Raw genomic sequence first — 27,509 nt, forward strand, 5'->3', positions numbered from 1 at the left:
AGTTTATTCTCAGAAACAAAACCAGAAGAAGAGTCAGCGTGCAGAATGATTATTCGAGAACAAATTCCTATGAGAACTTTAAAACTGCCAGTACCATCACTCATTTTCCAGCAGATCTTCCTGGAATGATTCTATCTGACCCATGTTTCATTAAAGTAATACACTATTGAACTACCTCCTTCTCTTGTATCATGAATCTTTATATGGGATGTAGTTTGTGCTGCACCTATGCCACTTCTTTGAACTAAAAACTCTCTTCTTGACGAAATGCTTACCATTGAAGACAATTTTCTCCTGCATAACAGTAACACGTTTCTGTGATGTCGGGCATTCATCATTCACATGGAGCAGTTTAAAACATCATTGTTGAAACCATCCATTTCTGTTACAGGTTCCTCGCAATTTCAATGCTTTCCAGGTGACACGAAACCAACTTTTTCTACAGTTCCTACAGCTCTGACACTTTCATTTACAATTCTCTGCTGCAAGGGTGGGGGTGGGGTGGGAGTGGGGGTGGGGGGGGGAGAGAGAAGGGACAGTTGAATGAATAATTCAGTTGTTGCAAAGGACAGCAACAGTGCAGCATGCAGGAGTGAGATTTTTGCTCTCTAGCTGTAAACAGGAAGAAAGTGAAATAAGGAGTTAAACAATATAGCAGATGGGTGTGGCTGGCTGATTGCAAGAATAAAACAAGGAGGAGCCAACCACTCTACAATACACTAAAACCTCCAACCCTAAAGCTTAGTACAGTTTCCAGACACATCAAAAAACTTTAAAACCTTAGTCACATTCATCTTATCATCAGCTAAAATAGAGGGCAGATCCCCATCAATATTTGCTTCTGCCTCTGCACCATAGTATAAAATAGACTCTGTTAAAATATGGCATACTGAGATTTGCACACCACATGCATCACAAACCAGGGCATCCTATCGCTGTAGTAAAAAGCCATGTGTAAGAGGGCAGTGCCCAATTCAAAGACATGTGAGGGGACACTTCATACAGCCTGAGCAACTCGCAAGAGGAATGCCATAGCTGGATAGCTGACTTCACCAACTGCAGTTTATTATCTGTTAATACCAGCCATCCCTCATCCCACTACTACATGAACTTCCTGTGTAGTGCAGTAACAACAGCCTGCATGGGAACACGACATTGTGCCACATCCTGTCCTCTCAACACCTCCTTGGCAGCCCCATTGGTTTGTTCATTGCCCTGTATCCCTACATGACCTGGCACCCAGCAGAATAACACCTGCTTTCCCTCCCACTGGAGCAAGTATAGTTGGTCAGTTATCAGCTGGGCCAACTCCTCAGCTGGGTACAGATTCTGAAACAATTGTAAGGTACTAAGAGAATCTGAGCAGATGAGAAACCATTTGCCCTGAATATGTCACATCTGCTCCAGTGCCTTTAGGGTCGTATGGAGCTCCACTGAGAAAACAGTATACTCAGCACGAAGGCTAATCCAGGTGACTTGGTCAGGGAACACGACAGGCGGGAATTCCCTTGTTTGGAGCTGCTACCGTGAAACTGTGATGCGTATCTAAAATGTTAAAACACAGACACTGAAATGTAAAATATGGTGTACTATCTTTCTTAAAATTGGTCAAGTCTAAAATAAGTCCAGACGTCCGGAGGAGACAGGGTGGGAATCTTCTCCAACCATGATGTAAAACATTATGTCCAGCCACACCCATCTCTGAAAGGCAATCCTGTGTGTGAATCCCATAGGGCCTCATCGTCCATTGCAAAAAAGCCTTTCCGTTGGAGGTCGAGCAACACTATGGTATGTGGGTGTGTACAGTATGGACAGTGTTTTATATACCTGGCGTACTGCAAGTAGCCATCACCTGATAGGAAGTGGTGGTTCACCAGCCTCTACACAGAGGCTTGGTATAGGCTTTGTTCTGAATGCCCCAGTGGCCAACCAAATCCCTTCATGGTGCACCATATCCAACATCTTTAAATAAGAGGGTCTTGCAGACTCATACACTGTGCACCCATAATCTAGCCAAGAGCACACAAATGCTGTAAGTCCTGTCTGCTCCCCATGTACTGTGGCTAAGGCATTTTAAAATACTTAGAGACTTATGGGACAAGTTTTTCAGGTCCTTAAGATGTGGCAAATATGTAAGTTTACAGTCAAATATGAGGCCCAGAAACCTCACTGCATCTTTAAAATTAAGAACAGTGTTCCTCCCATTCATCAAAACCTCGAAGAGTTATTTGCAACTGACACGTTTGTCATTGCAAGGCTTTAAGAAGAGCAAACAAAACACAGAGAAGTCATCCACAAACAAAGAACACTGGACAGGAATTTTCACTACTGACGTAATGTTATTAATAGCTATGGCAAAATCAGTCACATTTAAAACACTACCTTGAGGAACACAGTTCTCCTGCTCAAAGTGATGAGACAGGATATCACCGACTCGTATCAAAAATACCGTGGCGACAGAAAGGACCAGCAACCACAATATGGCACTGGAAACCTAGATCCTAACTAGTGGTTGAAGTAACTGTGGCAAAACAGGCGACCATCATCTGGGTAATGTCTCACAGGTAGGTCTGGAGAGTGCTGTGCCGTTCCCTACTACAACAGCCATGGGGCACCTCCCTCCTCTCCCAGAAATTTTCCTGATGGTCTCCCACACAACAGAACTCTTCGTGGAACAATTAATGGTGTTCAGGAACTATTGTCGTGACCTCTTCTTGCTCTCTTGAATAATCTAGAGACACTTTGCTCTCACCACCCAAAAGACTGCAGGATTCCCTGCAGTTGGCTGGCATTTGAACCTATGCAGAGCCACATTCCTAGTTCTGATTGCCGAGTGGCATTCATCACTCCAACAAGGGACGAGCTGCCTCTTCAACTGTCCTGAGGACTGTGGAACGGACGCTGTAGCAGTGCAGTGGATCATTTTGGTAACATGATCCACCCATTCCTCAGCATTGACATGATGTTCAAACTGGGTTGGCTACCTGTAAAGTGTCCAGTCTGCTCTACTGAGCACCCAACACAGTGGTTTCCTTTTGGGTTATACTCTATCTGGCAGGTGAATACAGATCGGGAAGTGATCACTTCCATGCAAGTCGTTGATCACTCCCATTGAGCCGTGGGTGATCGAGGGCTGGAGAGCAAAGTACGAGATCGATCGCAGAGAATGGTCCCCAGTTGCAGTGCAGAAGTGCATGCTCTGTTCCGTATTTAGCAAATATGCACACGATGACACGAGGAGCCTCTCAATTGCTGTACCCTGAGACAAGTAGTTGCAGAGCTACAAAGCACACTGTGTGCACTAAAATCATCACAGATGATGAACAGGTGGGGAGCTGAGTAAGAAGGTCAATTATAGCCTCTTCATCGAGCGCATCACGTGGCAGCAGGTAAAGGGAACATATTGTCAACGGATGACGTACGTGCACTGATATGGCAACTGTTTGTAAATTCATAATACCATTATCACTTCTATTTGAGTCTGTTTCTGAAGAATCTGATTGTAAATTTACGATGATAAGTTCAAGGCTTATATCCACCATCACTTCCCTGTCAAATTCTTCTTTCTGAACCTGCACAGACCGTGTCCACGCTAGAGGTGGGATGTTGTCTATTGCCTCATGCACAATCGATTCAGTGTAGATTATCTTGAATGTTTAATTCTTTTCTCCCACATAGCCTTAACACTTTGCCCAAATTAATTCCATGGGGCTACACTGACAGTGACATGTGGATAAACGCAAAGCTGTGTGACCCCATTCATGTGCAAGGAAGCCAAGTTTGTATGTTCTGTCACACGACATGTACAAATTAACGAGCTGGAGGAGATCAGCATGAGCCTGGTTTATACTGTGCTTTATATTTTTATTCTGAAGCCAGGGAAAAATTCCATTTTTCTGGTGTTTGTACTTGGTGTTTTCTCTGTAACAGTTGAATTATAACTGGCAATGACCGACTTCAAAGCAAGGTATGACAAGAATTGTGAATCACATCATGAAACGGACAGCGTTCATTTCTGAATGAAAGTCACTGCCATTTTTCTTACACGTAAATACAAGTTTATTCTCAGAAACAAAACCAGAAGAAGAGTCAGCGTGCAGAATGATTATTCGAGAACAAATTCCTATGAGAACTTTAAAACTACCAGTACCATCACTCATTTTCCAGCAGATCTTCCTGGAATGATTCTATCTGACCCATGTTTCATTAAAGTAATACACTATTGAACTACCTCCTTCTCTTGTATCATAAATCTTTATATGGGATGTAGTTTGTGCTGCACCTATGCCACTTCTTTGAACTAAAAACTTTCTTCTTAACGTATCTGGAACCAACGCCTTTTAAAATTCTTTACATTGACGAAATGCTTACCATTGAAGACAATTTTCTCCTGCATAACTGTAACACGTTTCTGTGATGTCGGGCATTCATCATTCACATGGAGCAGTTTAAAACATCATTGTTGAAACCATCCATTTCTGTTACAGGTTCCTCGCAATTTCAATGCTTTCCAGGTGACACGAAACCAACTTTTTCTACAGTTCCTACAGCTCTGACACTTTCATTTACAATTCTCTGCTGCAAGGGTGGGGGTGGGGTGGGAGTGGGGGTGGGGGGGAGAGAGAAGGGACAGTTGAATGAATAATTCAGTTGTTGCAAAGGACAGCAACAGTGCAGCATGCAGGAGTGAGATTTTTGCTCTCTAGCTGTAAACAGGAAGAAAGTGAAATAAGGAGTTAAACAATATAGCAGATGGGTGTGGCTGGCTGATTGCAAGAATAAAACAAGGAGGAGCCAACCACTCTACAATACACTAAAACCTCCAACCCTAAAGCTTAGTACAGTTTCCAGACACATCAAAAAACTTTAAAACCTTAGTCACATTCATCTTATCATCAGCTAAAATAGAGGGCAGATCCCCATCAATATTTGCTTCTGCCTCTGCACCATAGTATAAAATAGACTCTGTTAAAATATGGCATACTGAGATTTGCACACCACATACATCACAAACCAGGGCATCCTATCGCTGTAGTAAAAAGCCATGTGTAAGAGGGCAGTGCCCAATTCAAAGACATGTGAGGGGACACTTCATACAGCCTGAGCAACTCGCAAGAGGAATGCCATAGCTGGATAGCTGACTTCACCAACTGCAGTTTATTATCTGTTAATACCAGCCATCCCTCATCCCACTACTACATGAACTTCCTGTGTAGTGCAGTAACAACAGCCTGCATGGGAACACGACATTGTGCCACATCCTGTCCTCTCAACACCTCCTTGGCAGCCCCATTGGTTTGTTCATTGCCCTGTATCCCTACATGACCTGGCACCCAGCAGAATAACACCTGCTTTCCCTCCCACTGGAGCAAGTATAGTTGGTCAGTTATCAGCTGGGCCAACTCCTCAGCTGGGTACAGATTCTGAAACAATTGTAAGGTACTAAGAGAATCTGAGCAGATGAGAAACCATTTGCCCTGAATATGTCACATCTGCTCCAGTGCCTTTAGGGTTGTATGGAGCTCCACTGAGAAAACAGTATACTCAGCACGAAGGCTAATCCAGGTGACTTGGTCAGGGAACACGACAGGCGGGAATTCCCTTGTTTGGAGCTGCTACCGTGAAACTGTGATGCGTATCTAAAATGTTAAAACACAGACACTGAAATGTAAAATATGGTGTACTATCTTTCTTAAAATTGGTCAAGTCTAAAATAAGTCCGGACGTCCGGAGGAGACAGGGTGGGAATCTTCTCCAACCATGATGTAAAACATTATGTCCAGCCACACCCATCTCTGAAAGGCAATCCTGTGTGTGAATCCCATAGGGCCTCATCGTCCATTGCAAAAAAGCCTTTCCGTTGGAGGTCGAGCAACACTATGGTATGTGGGTGTGTACAGTATGGACAGTGTTTTATATACCTGGCGTACTGCAAGTAGCCATCACCTGATAGGAAGTGGTGGTTCACCAGCCTCTACACAGAGGCTTGGTATAGGCTTTGTTCTGAATGCCCCAGTGGCCAACCAAATCCCTTCATGGTGCACCATATCCAACATCTTTAAATAAGAGGGTCTTGCAGACTCATACACTGTGCACCCATAATCTAGCCAAGAGCACACAAATGCTGTAAGTCCTGTCTGCTCCCCATGTACTGTGGCTAAGGCATTTTAAAATACTTAGAGACTTATGGGACAAGTTTTTCAGGTCCTTAAGATGTGGCAAATATGTAAGTTTACAGTCAAATATGAGGCCCAGAAACCTCACTGCATCTTTAAAATTAAGAACAGTGTTCCTCCCATTCATCAAAACCTCGAAGAGTTATTTGCAACTGACACGTTTGTCATTGCAAGGCTTTAAGAAGAGCAAACAAAACACAGAGAAGTCATCCACAAACAAAGAACACTGGACAGGAATTTTCACTACTGACGTAATGTTATTAATAGCTATGGCAAAATCAGTCACATTTAAAACACTACCTTGAGGAACACAGTTCTCCTGCTCAAAGTGATGAGACAGGATATCACCGACTCGTATCAAAAATACCGTGGCGACAGAAAGGACCAGCAACCACAATATGGCACTGGAAACCTAGATCCTAACTAGTGGTTGAAGTAACTGTGGCAAAATAGGCGACCATCATCTGGGTAATGTCTCACAGGTAGGTCTGGAGAGTGCTGTGCCGTTCCCTACTACAACAGCCATGGGGCACCTCCCTCCTCTCCCAGAAATTTTCCTGATGGTCTCCCACACAACAGAACTCTTCGTGGAACAATTAATGGTGTTCAGGAACTATTGTCGTGACCTCTTCTTGCTCTCTTGAATAATCTAGTGACACTTTGCTCTCACCACCCAAAAGACTGCAGGATTCCCTGCAGTTGGCTGGCATTTGAACCTATGCAGAGCCACATTCCTAGTTCTGATTGCCGAGTGGCATTCATCACTCCAACAAGGGACGAGCTGCCTCTTCAACTGTCCTGAGGACTGTGGAACGGACGCTGTAGCAGTGCGGTGGATCATTTTGGTAACATGATCCACCCATTCCTCAGCATTGACATGATGTTCAAACTGGGTTGGCTACCTGTAAAGTGTCCAGTCTGCTCTACTGAGCACCCAACACAGTGGTTTCCTTTTGGGTTATACTCTATCTGGCAGGTGAATACAGATCGGGAAGTGATCACTTCCATGCAAGTCGTTGATCACTCCCATTGAGCCGTGGGTGATCGAGGGCTGGAGAGCAAGGTACGAGATCGATCGCAGAGAATGGTCCCCAGTTGCAGTGCAGAAGTGCATGCTCTGTTCCGTATTTAGCAAATATGCACACGATGACACGAGGAGCCTCTCAATTGCTGTACCCTGAGACAAGTAGTTGCAGAGCTACAAAGCACACTGTGTGCACTAAAATCATCACAGATGATGAACAGGTGGGGAGCTGAGTAAGAAGGTCAATTATAGCCTCTTCATCGAGCGCATCACGTGGCAGCAGGTAAAGGGAACATATTGTCAACGGATGACGTACGTGCACTGATATGGCAACTGTTTGTAAATTCATTGTCAGGGGGAGAGGCGAGAAGTGGTAGTCGGTACTGATGAAAATACCTACTCCTCCTCTAGCTCTCTCTCCACTCAGGTTGTCCCTTTTGTGAAGTACATAACACTGAAGCTCAGGGGCATACGACTGGTGGAAATTAGTGTCCTGGAGACACAGACACAGTGGTCTATCCTGAGACAGTAGAAAAAGTCCACTACATGCTTCCTGAACCCCTGCAAGTTGTTCCACTGAAATATGGGAGCCAACTATCACGGGGGTAGCACCTCATCCAGTTTCACTGCAGTGGGTGGGGATTCAGTCATGGGGGAGATGATTGCCCCACACATATCTGACATTCCATCAGTTCTGGGAAAGAGTCAGATGAAGCATCAGATAGAATCACACTGACATGATTGGATGGTTTACCACTTGATTTTACCTGCTGTTGCTGCTTTACAGTAGTTCTTTGTTGCAGCAGTGGAAAAGGAGAGAAGTAAAAGGACTGGAGAATGTTGGTGGAACAGAGGGCTGTGTATTGCTGGAATTGGAACAGGGAGGGGGACAGGTGGTGAAGGACAATGGCTAATGAAGGTTGAGGCCAGGAAGGTTGCGGGACTGTAGGATATGTAGCGAGGAGAGTTCCCAACTGTGCAATTCAGAATGAGTAGTGTTGGCAGGAAGGACCCAGATGGCACAGGTTGTTGTTCATTTTAATGACTGCTTCACAACCTGGGCCATCTGGATTCTAACTACCAACACCAGCTTTTCTGAATTGTGCCTATGGGAGCTATCCCTGAAATATATCATACATTCCTGTAACCCTCCTGGCTTCAATCTTTGTTAGTCGTCATCCATCAGCCCCCCTGTTCCTACTCCAGCATGATACAGCCCTGTATTCCACCAATGTACCCACAGTCTTTTTACTTATCTCCTTTTATGCTGCCCCCCCCCCCCCCTCTCCCCCAATCGTCTGCACCTATCCTCTCTCAACCTCATCACTGTATGCTTGCTCAAGCACACTTTACTGTCCCCACTGCCTACCCTGCTATCCCTTCCCCTCCCTGACCCCACCTCCTCCTTGCCCTCACCATCCAGACTGCTTCTCCCATCACATGCAGCTGCTCACAGTCTGCCTCGGCAGCCAGACAGTGGTCATGTGTGTGTGAATTGTGTTTGCTTGTGTGTGTGTTTGTGTGTTCTGTCATTTGCAAGAAGGCCTCTAAAGTGCATATCTGTAACTCAACATCTCTGCTATTTGGTTAGTAGCGATCTATCCTTTTTATAATACTGTCAAAATTTAAAAAGAAGAAATACTTGTTCCAGTAGACTGCCTCACTGAGAAATTTTGAAACTACCCCACAAAGGGTTTTGGACATCAAAATCCTCCAAGATGATGAAGGGGGTAGAGGTAGTCAACACATCAAATCAGTGATCACACGGTGTGTGACATATTCCTCTGGAGGTATAAAAGTATTATAAAGTGTAAAATCAGAGTGTCAGTATATATATGGTAATGCTTTCAGGGGAGTGTAGAGAGGTATCTCTTCAGTAAAATTGGTCTCCTGAACCAGCATACAAACCCTACGCTATTCCATCCCCGAGTAAGCTCAAATTTTGTAGTAGCTTTGATAATGCCACAGACTACGAGAGTAGTCTGCTGTAACTCAAGTTTCCTACAGGTCTATACCAACAACTGGCCAGTGTGTTATTAGGCATTAAGTTCAACAAGATGACAAAACTAGCCAATGCAGTTCTTTTGGATAACTTTTGGATAATTGTTGCTTCTGTTTTCAAGAGGGGAATGAAAGCAGATGGGTACTCGACAATATCCACCCCCCCCCCTCCCCCCTTACACAAAATGGGGTGTTCACATATATAAATAAGGTGGAATTGCACATCTACTGTGACATGTGCCATATAGGGCGAGAGCGGAATCCTTTGCACTTCCTATGAAATAAATCACTGTAACATCCATTTTGCACTGAACATCTCTTCAGAAGTCATTAGTGGCTTTTAATTTTTTATTTTGTTTTCATGACATGTCGGTGGAATCAATCTAAACAGCGTCCATTCATGAAATATCTCATGAACATCCAGTGCCAACTGAATACCTCATTTGGGTTCTCATTAAAAGTAAAATTATATTTATAATGCTATTTTATTTCCCAAACCAATAGAGGGACCTCTAATTAATATGGGGTCACTTACAGTTCAAGGATATTTATCCAAAGTAACCTCAAAACGTGTGTTTTGCTATCCCTGTCAATAGAATACCCTTTAATTGTATACTGTATCACAATAATTTGAGGCCACTATATCAAGCGGGCACATAGATTTACATAAGTAAAACAAGAGAAAGGCACAAGCATATTTGCTCATAAGTGTCTCTTTTACTTGGTGAATAGTGATTTATTTATTGCACGTAACTGAATCCCATCCTGAATGTTCCATTGATTTCCATCAAACAACGTTGTGTATTAATGAGGTCACAAACATTTTTCATTGCAGCTGGTGTGCATAAAGTACCACTTGTATCAAGTGCCTTCATTTATGAAGATAGAAAACAAACTGCTCAAGACTGTCATTAAGTATTGTAACCAATTTCCCACTGTAACCTAGAGTGAGAGGGAAATGATATGATAAACACATTTTGTTTACTTACTGGGCTTTCTTCAACTCCAGTTCATGTTTTTCTTCTTCCTCGGCCAACTTGTCTCTATCAACATTTCCCACCTCCTCTGGTACATTAACTTCTGTCTCAACACTTGTCTGTAATGATAAAGTACATATGATTCAGAAATGTAATTCAGCATTTACCATTTACTATATATTCAATTCTGTTTACAAATAAATTCACATACTGCACCTCAGATACAAGAAAACTTTTTTTGCACTTTTAAAATGCACAAATTGTTCATCACTCACACTCAAACTCATGTGATACCACAGATAGACTATCGCTCGAACGTTTCTAGACATTAGAGATTTTGAGGAAAAAATGCAAACTGGAACCATAAATGTTAGAAATACTCATAAATCAGATTTGGAATAATCTTTTATTGAAAGTAAATACAGAGCGACACAGAAAAACGGGAACATTTCCACAATCCAATAAAACTAGAAGTGATGAAGGAAAGAAATTGCATTCATAGTAATTGAAATCTTACAACTTTGCCATTTACGAAACACTGATGGCATTTATCATTTTTTAAGAATTACATCCTTTAGATGGCGTCCTCTTGTATGAATACTTTCCTGAAATCTGCTGTTGAGATTCCTCATTGACCGCTGCAACATCTCAGCTGGGATACTGTGAATTGCATCCTGAATTCTCTGTTTTAACTCATCCAGGGTTCTTGGTTCAGTCATGTAGACTTTGCTTTTGAGGTAGCCCCACACACACACACACACACACACACACACACACACACACACACAAAAAAAAAAAATCACAAACGGATAAATCTGGTAATCTAGGGGGCCAGGGTATATAATAGTAGTAGTAGTAGTAGTAGTAGTAGCTTTATTCATCTTTGGATCTCTTTTTACAGGGATATAGTACATGTCAAAGTATTTACAAGTTTAGACCAATTTAAAATAAGCTAATTCGTATACACATACATTTACAGACTTTTAGTTAGAGACAATCATTAGATTTACTCCTGGTATACAATACTTTTTTTACAAATAACTTATTAAATAATGTAATGCCACACTGTTCACTCATATCTCACTATCAGTCACTGCACACACATTATTTCATAACACCACACACACACACACACACACACACACACACACACAGAAAGTGGTTATCTCTGGGTCATTTTCTGTACCACGACTACCCATTTGCTATCCTGAAAAACTGAGTCAGCATCCCTCTATAATGAGTGAGATGTTGAGCTCAGAAAGAGGAAGATGTGTTAGTACTGTGCAATGCATAGCTTGGGGGTAAGTTTTTCTATAAAAGGAAAAAATAAGGAAAAAACACAGTGTGAAGGTGTTATGTGGAATGTTGGATGTTTTATAATCATTATTATTAATTATTTGTATAACTTTTTTTTTTTTTACCAAACCCCTACTCTGTTTTATCTAAGCAATCCTTCAAAATATAAAATGTATTGCATAACAAGTACTTTTAGCTGCCTTTTTAAATAAGTGTATTTTTGAAATTTCTTTTATCTCTTTTGGTAATTTATTGTACAGTTTTATTCCTTGGTAGACAATGCTGTTTTGAGTTTTATGTTTATTTTTTCTTGGAAAATGTAAGTTGAGTCTAGCTCTTGTTCCATGGTCATGGACAGAACTGTTTGTGCAGTAATTATCAATGTTATTTTTGATGTGTACAACTGATTGGTAAATGTATTCACATGGAGCAGTTACAATCCCCAGTGTTTTGAACAGATCTTTACAATGAGCTTGACTACCATTTTTGGTTATGGCTCTTTTCTGGAGTTTGTGCATTTGTTCCCCAAAAAAGAATGCCATAGCTAAGAGCTGAGTGTACATATGAATGGTATGTAACTAAAAGACACTGCATGTTACACACTGATGATAGGATTTGAAAGGCATAACATGCTGATGACATTTTGTTTGCAAGAACTTGTGTGTGTTCACACCACTTCAACTGAGAATCAATATTCATTCCAAGAAATTCTGCATTTGTAACACAGTCTATAGAGGTGCCATCTACATTTAATTTAACATTGTCATTTTCCCTCTTCAAACTGACATTTATGGCATAAGTTTTCTTCATGTTCAATGTCACTTCATTGCTTATTGATGAATTGTAAACTTCCTTGCGAGCTTCATTTGCTTTCTCTGCAAGGAGTTCTCATGTTTTCTCGGTGACTATAATATTGCTGTCATCAGCGAAGAGAATTTTTTCATCATGAGTAACACTACTGGGAAAGTCATTGATGTATATCAGGAATAGTATTGGTCATAATATGCTATGTTGCAGAACCCCTTTGGTTCTAAGTGTTTTACTAAATGTTTAGATCTATTTGCAGTATGTGTTATCTCTATTCTTTGTGCCCTATCTGCTAAGTATGATCGAAGCCAGTCATTAGCTACCCCTCTTATTCCTAATGCTTCTAATTTATTTAATAGAATCTTGTGTTCAACTTATCAAAGGCCTTAGAAAGATCCAAAAATGTGCCTGTGACACACTCATCTTTGTCAAGAGCATCAAGTACAAACTATGTGAATTATACTATGGCTGACCTGTATTTTTTCCACTTCAGAAACCAAACTGTAATTCACTAAAAAGATTGTAATTCATTAATTTGTCTTTCATAATTGCTTCTATTATTTTTGAGAATGGTGACAGCAGGGAAATGGGCTGATAATTTTCTATGTCTTCTGCATTACCTTTCTCAAGCAAAGGTACAACTCTTGCCTGTTTTAACTGTTCTGGAAATGTCTCTGATGTGAAGGATTCATTTATTATATTTGTTAAGGGGCCTTGTTTAAACTCTATTCACTGTTTCAGTACACACATTGGTACTTCATCTAAGCCTACTGACTTCTTATTTTTTAGTGTTTGAACAGTTTTATTGACTTCATTCTCTGTGATTGGAAGTAACATCATTGTATTTAGTGCAACATTATTTACAGGTGTTATATTTCTTTTGGGGAATTTTTGCTGTAACTTCTCTGCAATACTTGAAAAATGCTCGTTTACATTGTTTGCTACGTCTTGTGGATCATTTATTACCTTATCTCCCTCCCTTAGCAGTATGTTATTCTGTGTGCGCCAGATAACAGGAGCCACCGCAATTTGGCAGCCGCTATGACACAGGAAGCCCATATGTTTGTACGTGTAAAACATTAAAAGCTCTTACATTATATCACAAAAGAAAAAAGACATCAGAGGATACTCCAAGGGCACCAGAATTTCGTGAACCATACTAAAATGCGTAATTCAGCTTAAAGTGCACATTCGTATGTCCTGATTCCCAATGAAGTAGGCCTTGACCTGATATTGAGCTTTTCAGTTTGGTCTTCAGGATGTAAATTTTCTTGGAGCACCAGTACTGTATTATATCATGTTTGGTTCTTTATTATGGCATAATGCCATATGTGCTAGAAGTTCAAAACATGCACTTGAAATGCAGTGAGCAGTTGAAATTAGCCAACAGTGTGGAACTAAACACTTTGTTTCAAACACGTTGACTGCCTCAGCATAAAAGATTAATAAAAGCCAAATTTCTTTAGCAAACCGACAAAAAAACTTCATTGTTCTACAAGGCGATTAATGGACAGCTGTCAGAAAAGTTCCTACAAACCATTTTCCGCACTACTTCCAGAATAGAACTTAAGCGGCTGCTAGATGGGGACTGTACAACTGGCCCTTACTAGTGTAGCGATCTGGCCAAAAATTTCATTTTCCTGGATACACCGAGATGATAATACGTAATCTTTCTTACCTGTTATTCCTGTTAGTCATTTATTTCCAGTCTGGTAGTCTGAATCAATGGATTTCCCTAGTAATTATAACAACGCTGATCATTCGCAAACCCAATCAACCAATAAATCGACAGCATTTGGCGTTCACTCGTTCGGCTTTACTCCGCTCAGCTTGTATGGTCCGGTCCCCTTTTGCCTGCAGGAAAGTTTATTTCTAGATGTGACGAGGATTCCCCTGACAGAGACATCACGTACACTATGCACGCATTCAAAAATCAAATTATGATTTATTTATTTATTTTTTTTTACCATGGGACCAAACTGCTGATGTCATCGGTCCCTAGGCTTAGGCACTACTTAATCTAACTTGCGCTAAGTATAACATATACGCCCATGCCCAAGGGAGGATTCGAACCTCCGACGGGGCGAGCCGCGCAAACCGTGACAAGTCGCCTGAGACCGCACGGCTACCCCGCACAGGTTATGATTCATTCAGAAATCAATTTACAGAGTGTGTTCAAAAACCAACACGGATGCGCATTAAAATCATATGAGTAATCGATAGAACAACGTGCGCTGGATGCTAGGCACTTTGTGAAACTACGTTTTTACTCCTCAAGAATATGAATTTGGCACCCGAGCCACTGCGCATGCTTGACTCTGGCAGCTTGGGCGCGGCAGTAAAATTTTTTCCCGTTTGCATCTACCTGCTTGCTGTGACTGCTTACACAGCCATGCCACTCAACTGCGCATGGGCATGAGACCACTCGTAACTGCAAAAATGAATCTAATGTAAACAGTTGTGACATCACGCTCATCGGAGGCAATTTGTTGTTATGTAGCATTGCATGGTATCCTAAAGCCTTTGACACATTTTGCTAGTTGGCAAATGCTTGTATGAGCACTGTGTTTTGTTGTTGTATATGGCACATTTCCTTTACAATTTATGTTTTATTTTTGTTTTTTTCCTCGTTCACGTTTTATTGTTGCAGTATTATTCTGCAGTAGTGTGATACAGTAATATCCTTTGTTAGAGTATTGATTCTTACCAGTCAAAATTACAAAAATTTAACTGAAAACTAAACAAAAAATTCCTGGAATTCTAAAAAATTCCCGGGTTTTTCCCGGTTTTCTCCGGATGAAAAAATTCCCGGGTTTTTTCTGGATCTCCCAGCTGTCCCGGGTCGTATACACCCTGTTACAAAACATTTTTATGGCTAACGCATGCTGTTGTCCATTCCACTGGGCCATGATTACTGAAATGGCGGACTGTTTACTCGCTAATTGTCACGAACCCGCAGCGCTGCCACCTACCCATGGCAGCCACTACCCATTTCAAACATTCCCACCATTCTGTGTCACCCTGTATATGCATCAAATTTTAATCTCCTCAAAGCAGCCTCTTTTGGTTTTAATCACTGCTCTGCTTACGTAAGGCATTCTTGCTGTCAGCTCCATCAGGGTTTCCTCAGTGATATGCTGCCATTCCTCTTTTACTCGGATCCAGAGGTGGTGAACGTTGGTAATAGGCCTTGATTTAACTGCTCTATCAAAGTGATTCCAAAGCAGTCCAATAGCATTAGAGTCGGGGGATTGGGGTGGCCATATCATATTTTTCAGTTCCTCCTTTTTTTCTAAATTTGCCAAATATGCTTTTCCCAACTTTGAAGAGTCTTTAGGGTTGTTATATTGCTGTAGAATGAATCCCTTGCCAATCACGTGTCTTCTACAAGGCTTTGCATGATACTTAGAATGAGATGGTAATCCTCTTTCTTCACTGTTCCATTTATTTGTACAAGATCACCAGTCTTACCACCTCCAAAACATACCAAACCATGACAGAGATCCGTCCATGCTTAAATGTTGGAGATACACATTGGTGTAACATTCGTTCACCTGGCAAGTGGTGAATAAACTTGTGTCACTTTGTGCAAAAGACCTCAGATTTGGATTCATCAGTGAAGAGTACCTTTTTCACTGATTTACTGTCCAACTTTCATGTTGTCTTGCCCAGTGTAGTCTCTTTTGCCTATTAACAGCTGGCAGTAATGGTGTCTTAGACGCCACATGCCCGTTAAGGTTCACTGCCTGAAGACGTCTTTTCACAGTACTTACACTCACCGGCTTTTCCCTATTATGGTTTAGTTCTGCTGCTAAAACTGGCAGTTTTGAAGCAACCATGTTTACTTGTGACTACTGTATATTTATCATCACCTTTTGATGTGACTTTTGGCCTACTCTTTCGAGGGCGGTCTATATTCTGGCCCGTATTCACACACCTCTGCAAGGTATAATGGACACATCCCCAGGAAACATGTTTTTGATGTGCTATTTGTCACATAGTAAGACCGGCTGGATGTGAAGACACAACTGCAGAATGTTTTCTGTTGAAAGCTCCTTTCTTCATCCCATTATCGACGTTTACACTGAGCACTCACTGAAGTTCACTCCTTGATATCTCGTGCGTAACTATATGCCCGTTTATTACCTGTAAACGTGTTTACAGAGTTATTGAGGTCCTATGAATGCCATCTAGTGAGGAAAGATTATATTATGCAAGCATAATACAAAATCAGTGGCATGCAATGCTTGGAACATGAACAGCATAACAACGAAAAGTTATGCTTTGAACGATTTCATTTTTAAAAACTTGGAACACTAGTGTTCAACGTTATACTAAGCATGACACTGGGAAAACAATATGGCTAATTTGTATTTGTATCTGATAACTAGCCTTTTTTTATCTTACTTCCAGGGCGTTCAAAAACTTTTGAGCAATAGTGTAGGTACTCATGTTACATATTCAATCATCAATTTTTGTTTGAGAAACAACATATAACAATGAGGCATTACTAATGAAAGCTAATTCACAGAGTTTTCTGAAACCGTAACACCACTTAAATGATTGCTACTTGTATTCAGTGAGGGAGTGCTAATGGTGACAAGACAAAAAAACTATAGCAAGGAAACAAGTATGAATATTCCAATCTCAAAGCTATATAAACAACACTTAACATACCTAATATCTTACTATGTGGAATTATGATGCCACTACAGTAATACAGCTACTCTCAGAGAGTGCAACAAGCAAGCAGAAGCTTGCTGAGATCTGTGAGGCTAATGTGTTCTGGAATGTTCAAGAAATGTGACCACATGTTTGTCATCTGAACATGTCAGTCCTGAGAAGTAACTGCTATCAGTGAAGGGTGACAAATGGTGCCAGATACAAGAGTTGTTTCACAGACTCTGAAAGGATTTGGGTGGTCACTAACAGCACCAAGGGGTAGTCGTGAGAGAAAAGTGTGCAGCTCATGCATAGATGGATAAGTATTGATGACTGTGGAGAACAGAGTACACGCGGAGCACTTTGGAATATAGCATCACTACTGGTTATCAAGGAAGCTAAACGTGTAATCATTTACAACAGACATTACTTAGCTCAACCAGTAGTGTGGATCAAGATATTAAAAACCGCTCACATTGGCAAATGCACAATTATTACCATTATAACTATTTTTACATGAGGAACACTATGCAAATTGCATAAGAAATATGTACTGCTGTCTTATGATTGACTTGGCCTAAAATGAGGAATTGTTCATTAGCAGCATGTCTGCACTGTTTTCGTCACAATAATATACAATGGAGTGACGAAACTCATTGAATAGCAATATGCATATATACAGATGGTGGTCGTATTGTGTACATGAGGTACAAAAGGGCAGTGCTTGATGGACATGTCATTTGTACTCAGGTGACGTGTGTGAAAAGGTTTCCACTATGATTATGGCCACACGATGGTTATTAATAGACTTTCAACACACAATGGTTGTTAGAGCTAGACACATGGGACATTCCATTTTGGAAATCATTAGGGAATTCAATATTCTATGATCCAAAGTGTCAAGAGCATGCTCAGAATACCACATTTCACAAATTACCTCTCACCACAGACAACACACTAGCCAAGATACTTCACTTACTGACCGAGGGCAGTGGCGTTTATGTAGTTTTTGGTGCTAACAGACAAGCAACACCACATGAAATAATCACAGAAACCAATGTGGGACACAACAAACGTATCCATTAGGACACTGCGCAAAATTTGTCTTTAATTGGGTACGGCAGCAGATAACAGACACGAGTGTCTTTGCTAATAGTACATCACCTCAGTGCCTCTCCTGGGTTTGTGACCAAATCAGTTGGACCCTAGACTACTGGAAAACTGTGGCCTGGTCAGGTAACTCCCAATTTTACTTGGTAAGAGCTGATGGTAGGGTTCAAGTGTGGTGCAATCCCCACAAAGCCATGGACCCAGGTGATCAACAAGGCACTGTGGAAGTTGCTGGTGGCTCCATAATGGTGTGGGTTGTGTTTACATGGAATGAACTGGGTTCTCTGGATGTTAGGCTACTTTGAGACCACTTGCAGCCATTCATGGAGATCATGTTCCAAGACTACAATGGCATTTTATGGATGACAGTGCACCATGTCACTGGGCCACATTTGTTTGCGAACAGTTTGAAGAACATCCTAGACAATTCAAGTGAATTGTTTGGCCTCCCATATTGACTGACATGAATCCCATCAAACATTTATGGGGCATAACTGAGAGGCCAGTTCGTGCAAAAAATCCTGCACCACAACACTTTAACAATTATGGATGACTATACAGGCAGCATGGTTCAATATTTCTGCAGGGAAGTTCCAGCGACTTTCTGAGTCCATGCCATGTCGAGTTGCTGCGCCATGCCACGCAAAAGGAGGTCCAGTGGAAGAGTCATTAATAGCATCATTACACAACAGGAGAAAAAAATATGACAATTTTCTCTCCAAAACTCCACACAGCCAAAGAATCATTTCGGGTGGCATGGAGTTCCACACACATGTTGACCACTGCAATATTGGGGCATCTGAAGTGCAAATATGGAGTTGTACCACATTCACTGCCTCATCAGACATGCACACATCCTTGTCATGTTTAACATCAAAATTCAACGCAACAAAGAACATGACACTCCATGCAGTACACACCTATCCACGTTGTTCCTCTGACCAATGTCTTTGGCATTATGTGGTTGCAATCTTTGTTAAGTCCAACACACTGAGCCTAAGTGTATTAAAGCTAACTTCATGGAGATGGATGCAGAAAATTTGGTTTAACATCCTGCTTTCTGCATCTACTTACAAGGCTGAATGCAGCTGAGTTGTGTTTTGATGCTTATTCTGTCAGTATGTACACAAGAGTTAATTATCATATGTGACTATTGCAGATTAGGAATAATTCCTTCAAGTCTTTGAACACCTCATACCACTTCAAAACATTTCTGATATAACACAATGATACACTCTAATAGAAGTTGTTATCTCATATTATTAAAAACTAGCTTCTGTCTTAGAAATGGCTCACCATTCCACAGATTGTTAACTCACATCACAGACAATACACTATCTTCATGAGTACTGAAATGAATACTGTCACTGAACATTAAAGACAGTGGCATTTGCAAATCAATGAATTTCCTTTATATCAGTGACATGTCCCTTTTATTAGTAGTATATCTGGCTGATGTGTTTAGGTGAGGGGAATTGCCACTTTTCTCTTCCTCTAATAATAATAATAATAATAATAATATTTATATATAAAAACAAAGATGAGGTGACTTACCGAACAAAAGCGCTGGCAGGTCGATAGACACACAAACAAACACAAACATACACACAAAATTCAAGCTTTCGCAACAAACTGTTGCCTCATCAGGAAAGAGGGAAGGAGAGGGGAAGACGAAAGGAAGTGGGTTTTAAGGGAGAGGGTAAGGAGTCATTCCAATCCTGTCTGCTTGTGTCTGTATGTGTGGATGGATATGTGCGTGTGTACGAGTGTATACCTGTCCTTTTTTCCCCCTAAGGTAAGTCTTTCCGCTCCCGGGATTGGAATGACTCCTTACCCTCTCCCTTAAAACCCACTTCCTTTCGTCTTCCCCTCTCCTTCCCTCTTTCCTGATGAGGCAACAGTTTGTTGCGAAAGCTTGAATTTTGTGTGTATGTTTGTGTTTGTTTGTGTGTCTATCGACCTGCCAGCGCTTGTTCGGTAAGTCACCTCATCTTTGTTTTTATATATAAATTTTTCCCACGTGGAATGTTTCCTTCCATTATATTATTAATAATAATAATAATAATAATCCCCGTGGAGGCCCGGGAAAAGAATAGGCCTCCGGTATGTTCTGCCAGTCGTAAAAGGCGACGAAAAGAACAAACCACTAATAGGGCTAACCCCCTTTTAGTGTGATTAGTTGGTTCAGGACAGAACTAAAGAAGCCTCGGACAAGCGCCGTCAGGGTCGGGGACGATGCTTGAACCCTATGCCCGCCCACAATGGTAACGACACTGCTAGCCGACTGGAAAATGATTTAAATCCAAATAGAGGTGTTTTGCAGGATATGCTTCCTGCAACCACCCTAGAAGGAAAACAAAGACAGAGGATGAGATGGTCAGATGAAGTTAATCGACACCTCATGTTCTGTTATTACCAAGCAACAAACCTAGGAACCAACACAACTGGATACAGATCACAAGTATACACAACATTTATTACCAGATACCCAGAATTAAAATTTTTAACAGAACAACGACTAGCTGATCAGATCCGTGTAATAATAAAAAATAACAGGATACCCCAGTCAGAATTAGAAAACCAAACAACAAGTACAACAGACTCAAACATCCCAGAGCAAACAAACAAAGAACAACACGCACCAATTACACAATCAGAGGAAAACAAAATCTTAAGACAGCCACCAGAACAAGCACAAATAGAACACGAAGTGACACAGATGTTAGATATAGAAGAAAAATTTCAGCTAACATATATAGAATACAAAGACACAAATACAGACATTAGACCATTCTTGCATAGACCACCAAATAACCCACAAGTCGAAACAACAATAAAAACTATCAACACAATCATACACAACAAAATAAATGAAAACACAACTATGGAAGAGTTACAACTACTGGTTTATATAGGAGCACTCACTACACTAAATATACACACTAGGCAGAGATCAGAACCAACCAACACACAGAAGAAACCCACAAAACCAGCATGGCAACACAGGCTACAGATCAAAATAGAAAAACTGAGAAAAGACATTGGACAGCTAACACAATTTATAAGAAATGAAATCTCGGAAAAAAAAACGAAAAAGGTTAGGTAAAATCTCACAACAAGAAGCAACAGGGCAATTAGACGAAAAGAAGCAGAAATTACAAGCATTAGCCAAACGACTCAGAAGATACAAAAAAAGTGAAAATAGAAGGAAACAAAACCAAACATTCAACACAAACCAAAAGAAATTTTACCAGACAGTAGATAACACACACATTAAAATAAACAATCCACCAAACATAACAGACATGGAACACTTCTGGAGCAACATATGGTCAAACCCGGTACAACATAACAGGCATGCACAATGGATACAAGCAGAAACAGACACATACAAGATGATACCACAAATGCCTGAAGTGATAATTTTGCAACATGAAGTCACCCAAGCAATTAATTCTACTCACAATTGGAAAGCCCCTGGAAATGATAAAATAGCAAATTTCTGGTTAAAGAAGTTCACCTCAACACATTCACATCTAACTAAATTATTTAACAGTTACATTGCAGACCCATACACATTCCCTGATACACTTACACACGGAATAACATATCTGAAACCTAAAGATCACGCAGACACAGCGAACCCAGCTAAATATCGCCCCATAACATGCCTACCAACAATATACAAAATATTAACTTCAGTCATTAAACAGAAATTAATGACACATACAACACAGAACAAAATTATAAATGAAGAACAAAAAGGCTGTTGCAAAGGAGCACGAGGATGTAAAGAGCAACTGATAATAGATGCAGAGGTGACATATCAAGCTAAAACTAATCAAAGGTCGCTACACTACGCATACATTGATTACCAAAAAGCTTTTGATAGTGTACCCCACTCATGGTTACTACAAATATTGGAAATATACAAAGTAGATCCTAAATTGATACAGTTCCTAAACATAGTAATGAAAAATTGGAAAACCACACTTAATATCCAAACAAATTCAAATAATATCACATCACAGCCAATACAGATTAAGCGTGGAATATACCAAGGAGACTCATTAAGTCCTTTCTGGTTCTGCCTTGCTCTGAACCCACTATCCAACATGCTAAATAATACAAATTATGGATCCAATATTACTGGAACATACCCACACAAAATCACACATTTGCTATACATGGATGCTCTAAAACTACTGGCAGCAACAAATCAACAACTCAACCAATTACTAAAGATAACAGAAGGATTCAGCAATGATATAAGTATGGCTTCTGGAACAGACAAATGTAAGAAAAATAGCATAGTCAAGGGAAAACACACTAAACAAGAAGATTACATATTGGATAACCACAGCGACTGCATAGAAGCGATGGAAAAAACCGATGCCTATAAATATCTAGGATACAGACAAAAAATAGGAATAGATAATACAAATATTAAAGAAGAACTAAAAGAAAAATATAGACAAAGACTAACAAAAATACTGAAAACAGAATTGACAGCAAGAAACAAGACAAAAGCTATAAATACTTATGCCATACCAATATTGACCTACTCATTTGGAGTAGTGAAATGGAGTAACACAGACCTAGAAGCACTCAATACACTTACACGATCACAATGCCACAAATATAGAATACATCACATACATTCAGCAACAGAAAGATTCACATTAAGCAGAAAGGAAGGAGGAAGGGGATTTATCGACATAAAAAACCTACATTATGGACAGGTAGACAATTTAAGAAAATTCTTTCTAGAACGAGCAGAAACTAGCAAAATACACAAGGCAATCACTCATATAAATACATCGGCTACACCACTGCAATTTCATAACCACTTCTACAACCCTTTAGATCACATAACATCAACAGATACGAAGAAAGTAAATTGGAAAAAGAAAACACTTCATGGCAAGCACCCGTATCATCTAACACAGCCACACATCGATCAAGACGCATCCAACACATGGCTAAGAAAAGGCAATATATACAGTGAGACAGAAGGATTCATGATTGCAATACAGGATCAAACAATAAACACCAGGTATTACAGCAAGCATATTATTAAAGATCCCAATACCACAATGGATAAATGCAGACTTTGTAAACAACAAATAGAAACAGTAGATCACATCACAAGCGGATGTACAATACTAGCAAATACAGAATACCCCAGAAGACATGACAATGTCGCAAAAATAATACATCAACAGCTTGCCTTACAACATAAACTTTTAAAACAACACGTTCCTACATACAAGTATACACCACAAAATGTACTGGAGAATGATGAATACAAATTATACTGGAACAGAACCATTATAACAGATAAAACAATGCCACATAACAAACCTGACATCATACTCACCAATAAAAAGAAGAAATTAACACAACTAATCGAAATATCCATACCCAATACAACAAATATACAAAAGAAAACAGGAGAAAAAAATTGAAAAATACATCCAACTGGGTGAGGAAGTCAAAGACATGTGGCATCAGGATAAAGTTGACATCATACCAATTATACTATCAACTACAGGAGTCATACCACACAATATCCACCAGTACATCAATGCAATACAGCTACATCCAAACATATATATACAACTACAGAAATCCGTAATTATTGATACATGTTCAATTCCCCGAAAGTTCCTAAATGCAATATAACACATACCGTACAGTTAAAAGGAAGTGACGCTTGATCAAGGTCCGCGTCACTCCATTTTTAACCGGACTTAACGTCTGAGAATGTGAAGGAAATAATAATAATATCTGGTACTCTAAACTGGCCCTGATGCAAAATTCCTAGGACTCATCAGGATACCTTTACTGAGCCTTCTTACAGGACAAACTACTTACGATTTTATCAGCAGCAGGCTCTGTGACTGATATTTGACTTGGTTTCCTTTTGCTGGATCGAGATCTCTTCATCTGTTTTTTCTCACTCTCTTTCTCATTCACTGCACCTGTATTGCCATCTACGTCTCCTGTGGAATTTACAGAATCATTGAAAGTCTGACACTAGAATACCTATGGAGAGAAAAATAAATTTGTAGTGTCCCAAAAAACTCTGCACTATGGGGGGAAAGTCTAATACTATTATGATTATCCACTTTATCATAACAACATACGATAACAAAAACAAAGTTACATGCTTTAATTCAACATTGCTTTTACGAGTCTACAAAAAAACAGTATATGTTTTAACAACCTTCTTGTGGATACATACTCCACAGAATGCATTTCCACATTCAGGCTAATTACATAACTTGTACAGAAGTGTAATTCCCACCATCTGATCATCATAACCACCACACAGCTGAATCTCTGTGATGTGTGTTATCTATTATAGTGAAAATAGCTAACATTTCCATTGCAATAATGCTGCATATCTTTTCTAGACCATTAAGTAAGTTTTAGGTTAAGACAATTAATGTATTAATTCTATTTTATAAATAATTACTAAAAAAGAAAAATTCTAAAAAATAAAATTATAGTTCATACCAGACAGACAGCAAGAACAGAATAACATGAAAAGTTGGAGGTATTTCTCCACAAAGTTTATCAGAAGGGTCTATATCAGGAGACACAAATGTAGAAAGGGGGGGAGGAGAGGGGGGGGGAGAGGACCTGCATACAATATTTTCATAAACACTGGAAGGAAAATATGTACATCAAATGATCAGTGTGCTTAATAGTTTTTGAATTCCTTATTACATGCTCCCACAAGACTTGAGAATCCCTAAAACCATTCAATCACTACACAGATAGTTGTACCACACTGCGTTCCCATAATTACTAACTTACAAATGTGTATCAGCAAAACTGATGAGATAGAAAATGAATCTCCTCACCTTTTGTAAACTGTTCTAAGTTTCTTTAGGACACCCTTACAAATAATAATTACACTGGAGAAGTTACCTCAGGAACAACAAGCTGGGAAACCAAGCATTTGCTAGCATGTACCAGGTGTACCAGTATGAAATGAGCGTTAAGATACAAATGTGTCGATGGGGAACACTTGCTGTGAACGAGCTTTAATTTTTTTTGTTTGGCTGGTATGACATCTGTGATATTTAGTATACATCAAGTCAAGGAACAAACAACATCATATGTTTTCATCATGTTAACAATGTCAAATTTTGTACCAGAAAGTGATGATTTGCGGAAAGCATTAATTTTTTGTTTTCATTTGAAAAAAAGTGCTGCAGACTCGCATCGAATGCTTGTCGAGGCATATAGTGATCGTGCTCTATCAGAAGCAACACACAAAAGATGGTTTCAACGGTTCAGAAATAATGATTTTGATGCAAGAAATAAGGGACATGGAAGACCACCAAAAAAGTTCGAAGACTCCGAATTGCAAGCAATATTGGATGAAGATGATACTTTGAGTCAGAAGCAAATGGCAGCAATGCTAAATGTTGCACAACAAACAGTTTCTGACCATTTGAAAGCTATGGGAAAGATCCAAAAGTGTGGAAAATGGGTGTCACATGAACTGAATGAAATACAGATAGAAAACCGAAAAACCATTTGTCAAATTTTGCTTCAAAGACATGAAAGAAAATCAATTTTGCATCGAATTCTTACTGGAGATGAAAAATGGATTTCTTTTAAGAATCCCAAATGGGAAAAATCATGGGTTAATCCGGGACAACCATCAACATCGACTGCAAAACCAGATCGATTCGGCAAGAAGACAATGCTCTGTGTCTGGTGGGATCAGAAAGGTGTGGTGTATCATGAGCTTCTAAAACCTGGTGAAACTGTGAATACTAATCGCTACAGACAACAAATGATCAATTTGGACTATGCATTGATCGAAAAAAGACCAGAATGGGACAGAAGACAAGGCAAAGTATTTTTTTTAACGGCAATGCACCTGCACACAAAGCAAAACTGGTTCAGGATACAATCAAAACACTTGGCTGGGAGCTGCTACCCCACCCGCCGTATTCACCTGACTTGGCTACCATTTGCTTTCATCAATAGGACATGCATTGGCTGTGGAACACTTCGATTCCTACGAAGAAGTGGAAAATTGGGTGTCTGATTGGTTTGCTTCAGACGACAAACATTCCTATTGGCGTGGTGTCCACAAATTGCCAGAAAGGTGGTCAAAATGTATAGAAAGAAATGGTCAGTACTTTGAATAAAATGTTTTTACTTTTCAATTCAAAATTAGTGTTTCATTTTCACCAAAAAACGCTCATTTCATACCGGTACACCTGGTAGAAAAGCAATAATACACTTCTGGCCATTAAATTTGCAACACCAGGAAGGGCAGTGAAACAGGAATTTTACTTATGGTGCTCACACTTCCATGGTACATTTCCCTTATCCTCCAAATAATCTGTTTTGCTACTACTCTGTTCTCCAGGGCTTTCAACACTTTGCTTCTATGTACACTATCATACACTTTTTCAATGTCCACAAAGGTCATTAGTAGACCTATTCCATATTCATAGTGCTGTTCCTGCAGTTATCTCACAGCAAAACTTAGATCCACTGTGGACCTTCCTGTTTTGAAGCCATGTTGCTCTTCTCTCATTCTTCCTTCTAATTTTGCCTGAATTCGTGCTTCCAAAATTTTCTCAAAAATCTTTGCACAATGACTCATCAATGTTATCCCCCGATAGTTCTTGCACTCTTTTCTGTTTCCCTTCTTAAAGATCAGGACAATTATTCCCTTCTTCCAGTCTTCTGGGATCATCTTCAGTCTCCACACAATTTTTATTACTCGATATAGCCATTGTATCCCCACTTCTCCTGCTGCTCTCACCATCTCCGCACTTAGCTCATCCAGACCTGGTGACTTCCCTCCCTTCATCTTGCACAATGCCTCTTCCACTTCTCCCCATGTAAGGTCTTCTTCTATTTGCTGCTCCTCCTCTTTTTTTTCTCTCCTCGGCTTGTTCCTCCTCATCCAGTTCTCCATTTGGGATCAGGAGTCCTTCAAAATACTCCTTCCACATATTCTTGAGTTCCTCATTATTCTTTACATACTGTCCACTTTTGCTCACCATTCGAGCATAATCTGTCATACCGTTCTTCCCCTTACTTTTAATCATCCCATATAACACCTTTTCACCTTTTTTAACCTTCACTATCCTCCTTCATCATTCTGGTCCACTGTTCCATCCACTTTCTTCTTTCCTCCATCACCACTCTTTTTGCTTCTTTCTTTCTCACCTGATACTCTTCTCTTGTCTCTACTGTTCTCTTCTGGAACCATACCCTAAAGGCTCTATTCTTCTTCTGTACTATATCCTTTGCTTTATCATTCCACCAGGGTGTATCTTTCCATATCTTTTTATTGCTTGTCCTCCCACATATTGCTTCCACCGCACTTACTAACATTCCCTTGAATCTACCACCATTCCTCTTCTACCGTTTTTGGTTCATCCTTTGGGATACTTTCCTTTACTACTTGTA

General features: G+C 40.1%; 1 protein-coding gene across 1 annotated transcript in view; it reads right to left on the reverse strand.

Annotated features, from left to right (window-relative positions):
- LOC126471476 (kinesin-like protein KIF3A) overlaps positions 1 to 27,509 on the reverse strand; it is a 131,741-nt gene that overhangs the window by 54,679 nt on the left and 49,553 nt on the right. The window contains exons 8-9 of the mRNA XM_050099679.1: positions 23,931 to 24,058; positions 10,191 to 10,297 (exon numbers count right to left, since the gene is read on the reverse strand). Of these exons, the coding sequence (XP_049955636.1) occupies positions 10,191 to 10,297; positions 23,931 to 24,058 (235 nt within the window). The remainder of the gene's footprint in view (positions 1 to 10,190; positions 10,298 to 23,930; positions 24,059 to 27,509) is intronic.

The sequence above is a fragment of the Schistocerca serialis genome, chromosome 3 (assembly GCF_023864345.2).
Source record: "Schistocerca serialis cubense isolate TAMUIC-IGC-003099 chromosome 3, iqSchSeri2.2, whole genome shotgun sequence".
In the NCBI taxonomy this organism is placed as follows: Eukaryota; Metazoa; Arthropoda; class Insecta; order Orthoptera; family Acrididae; genus Schistocerca; species Schistocerca serialis.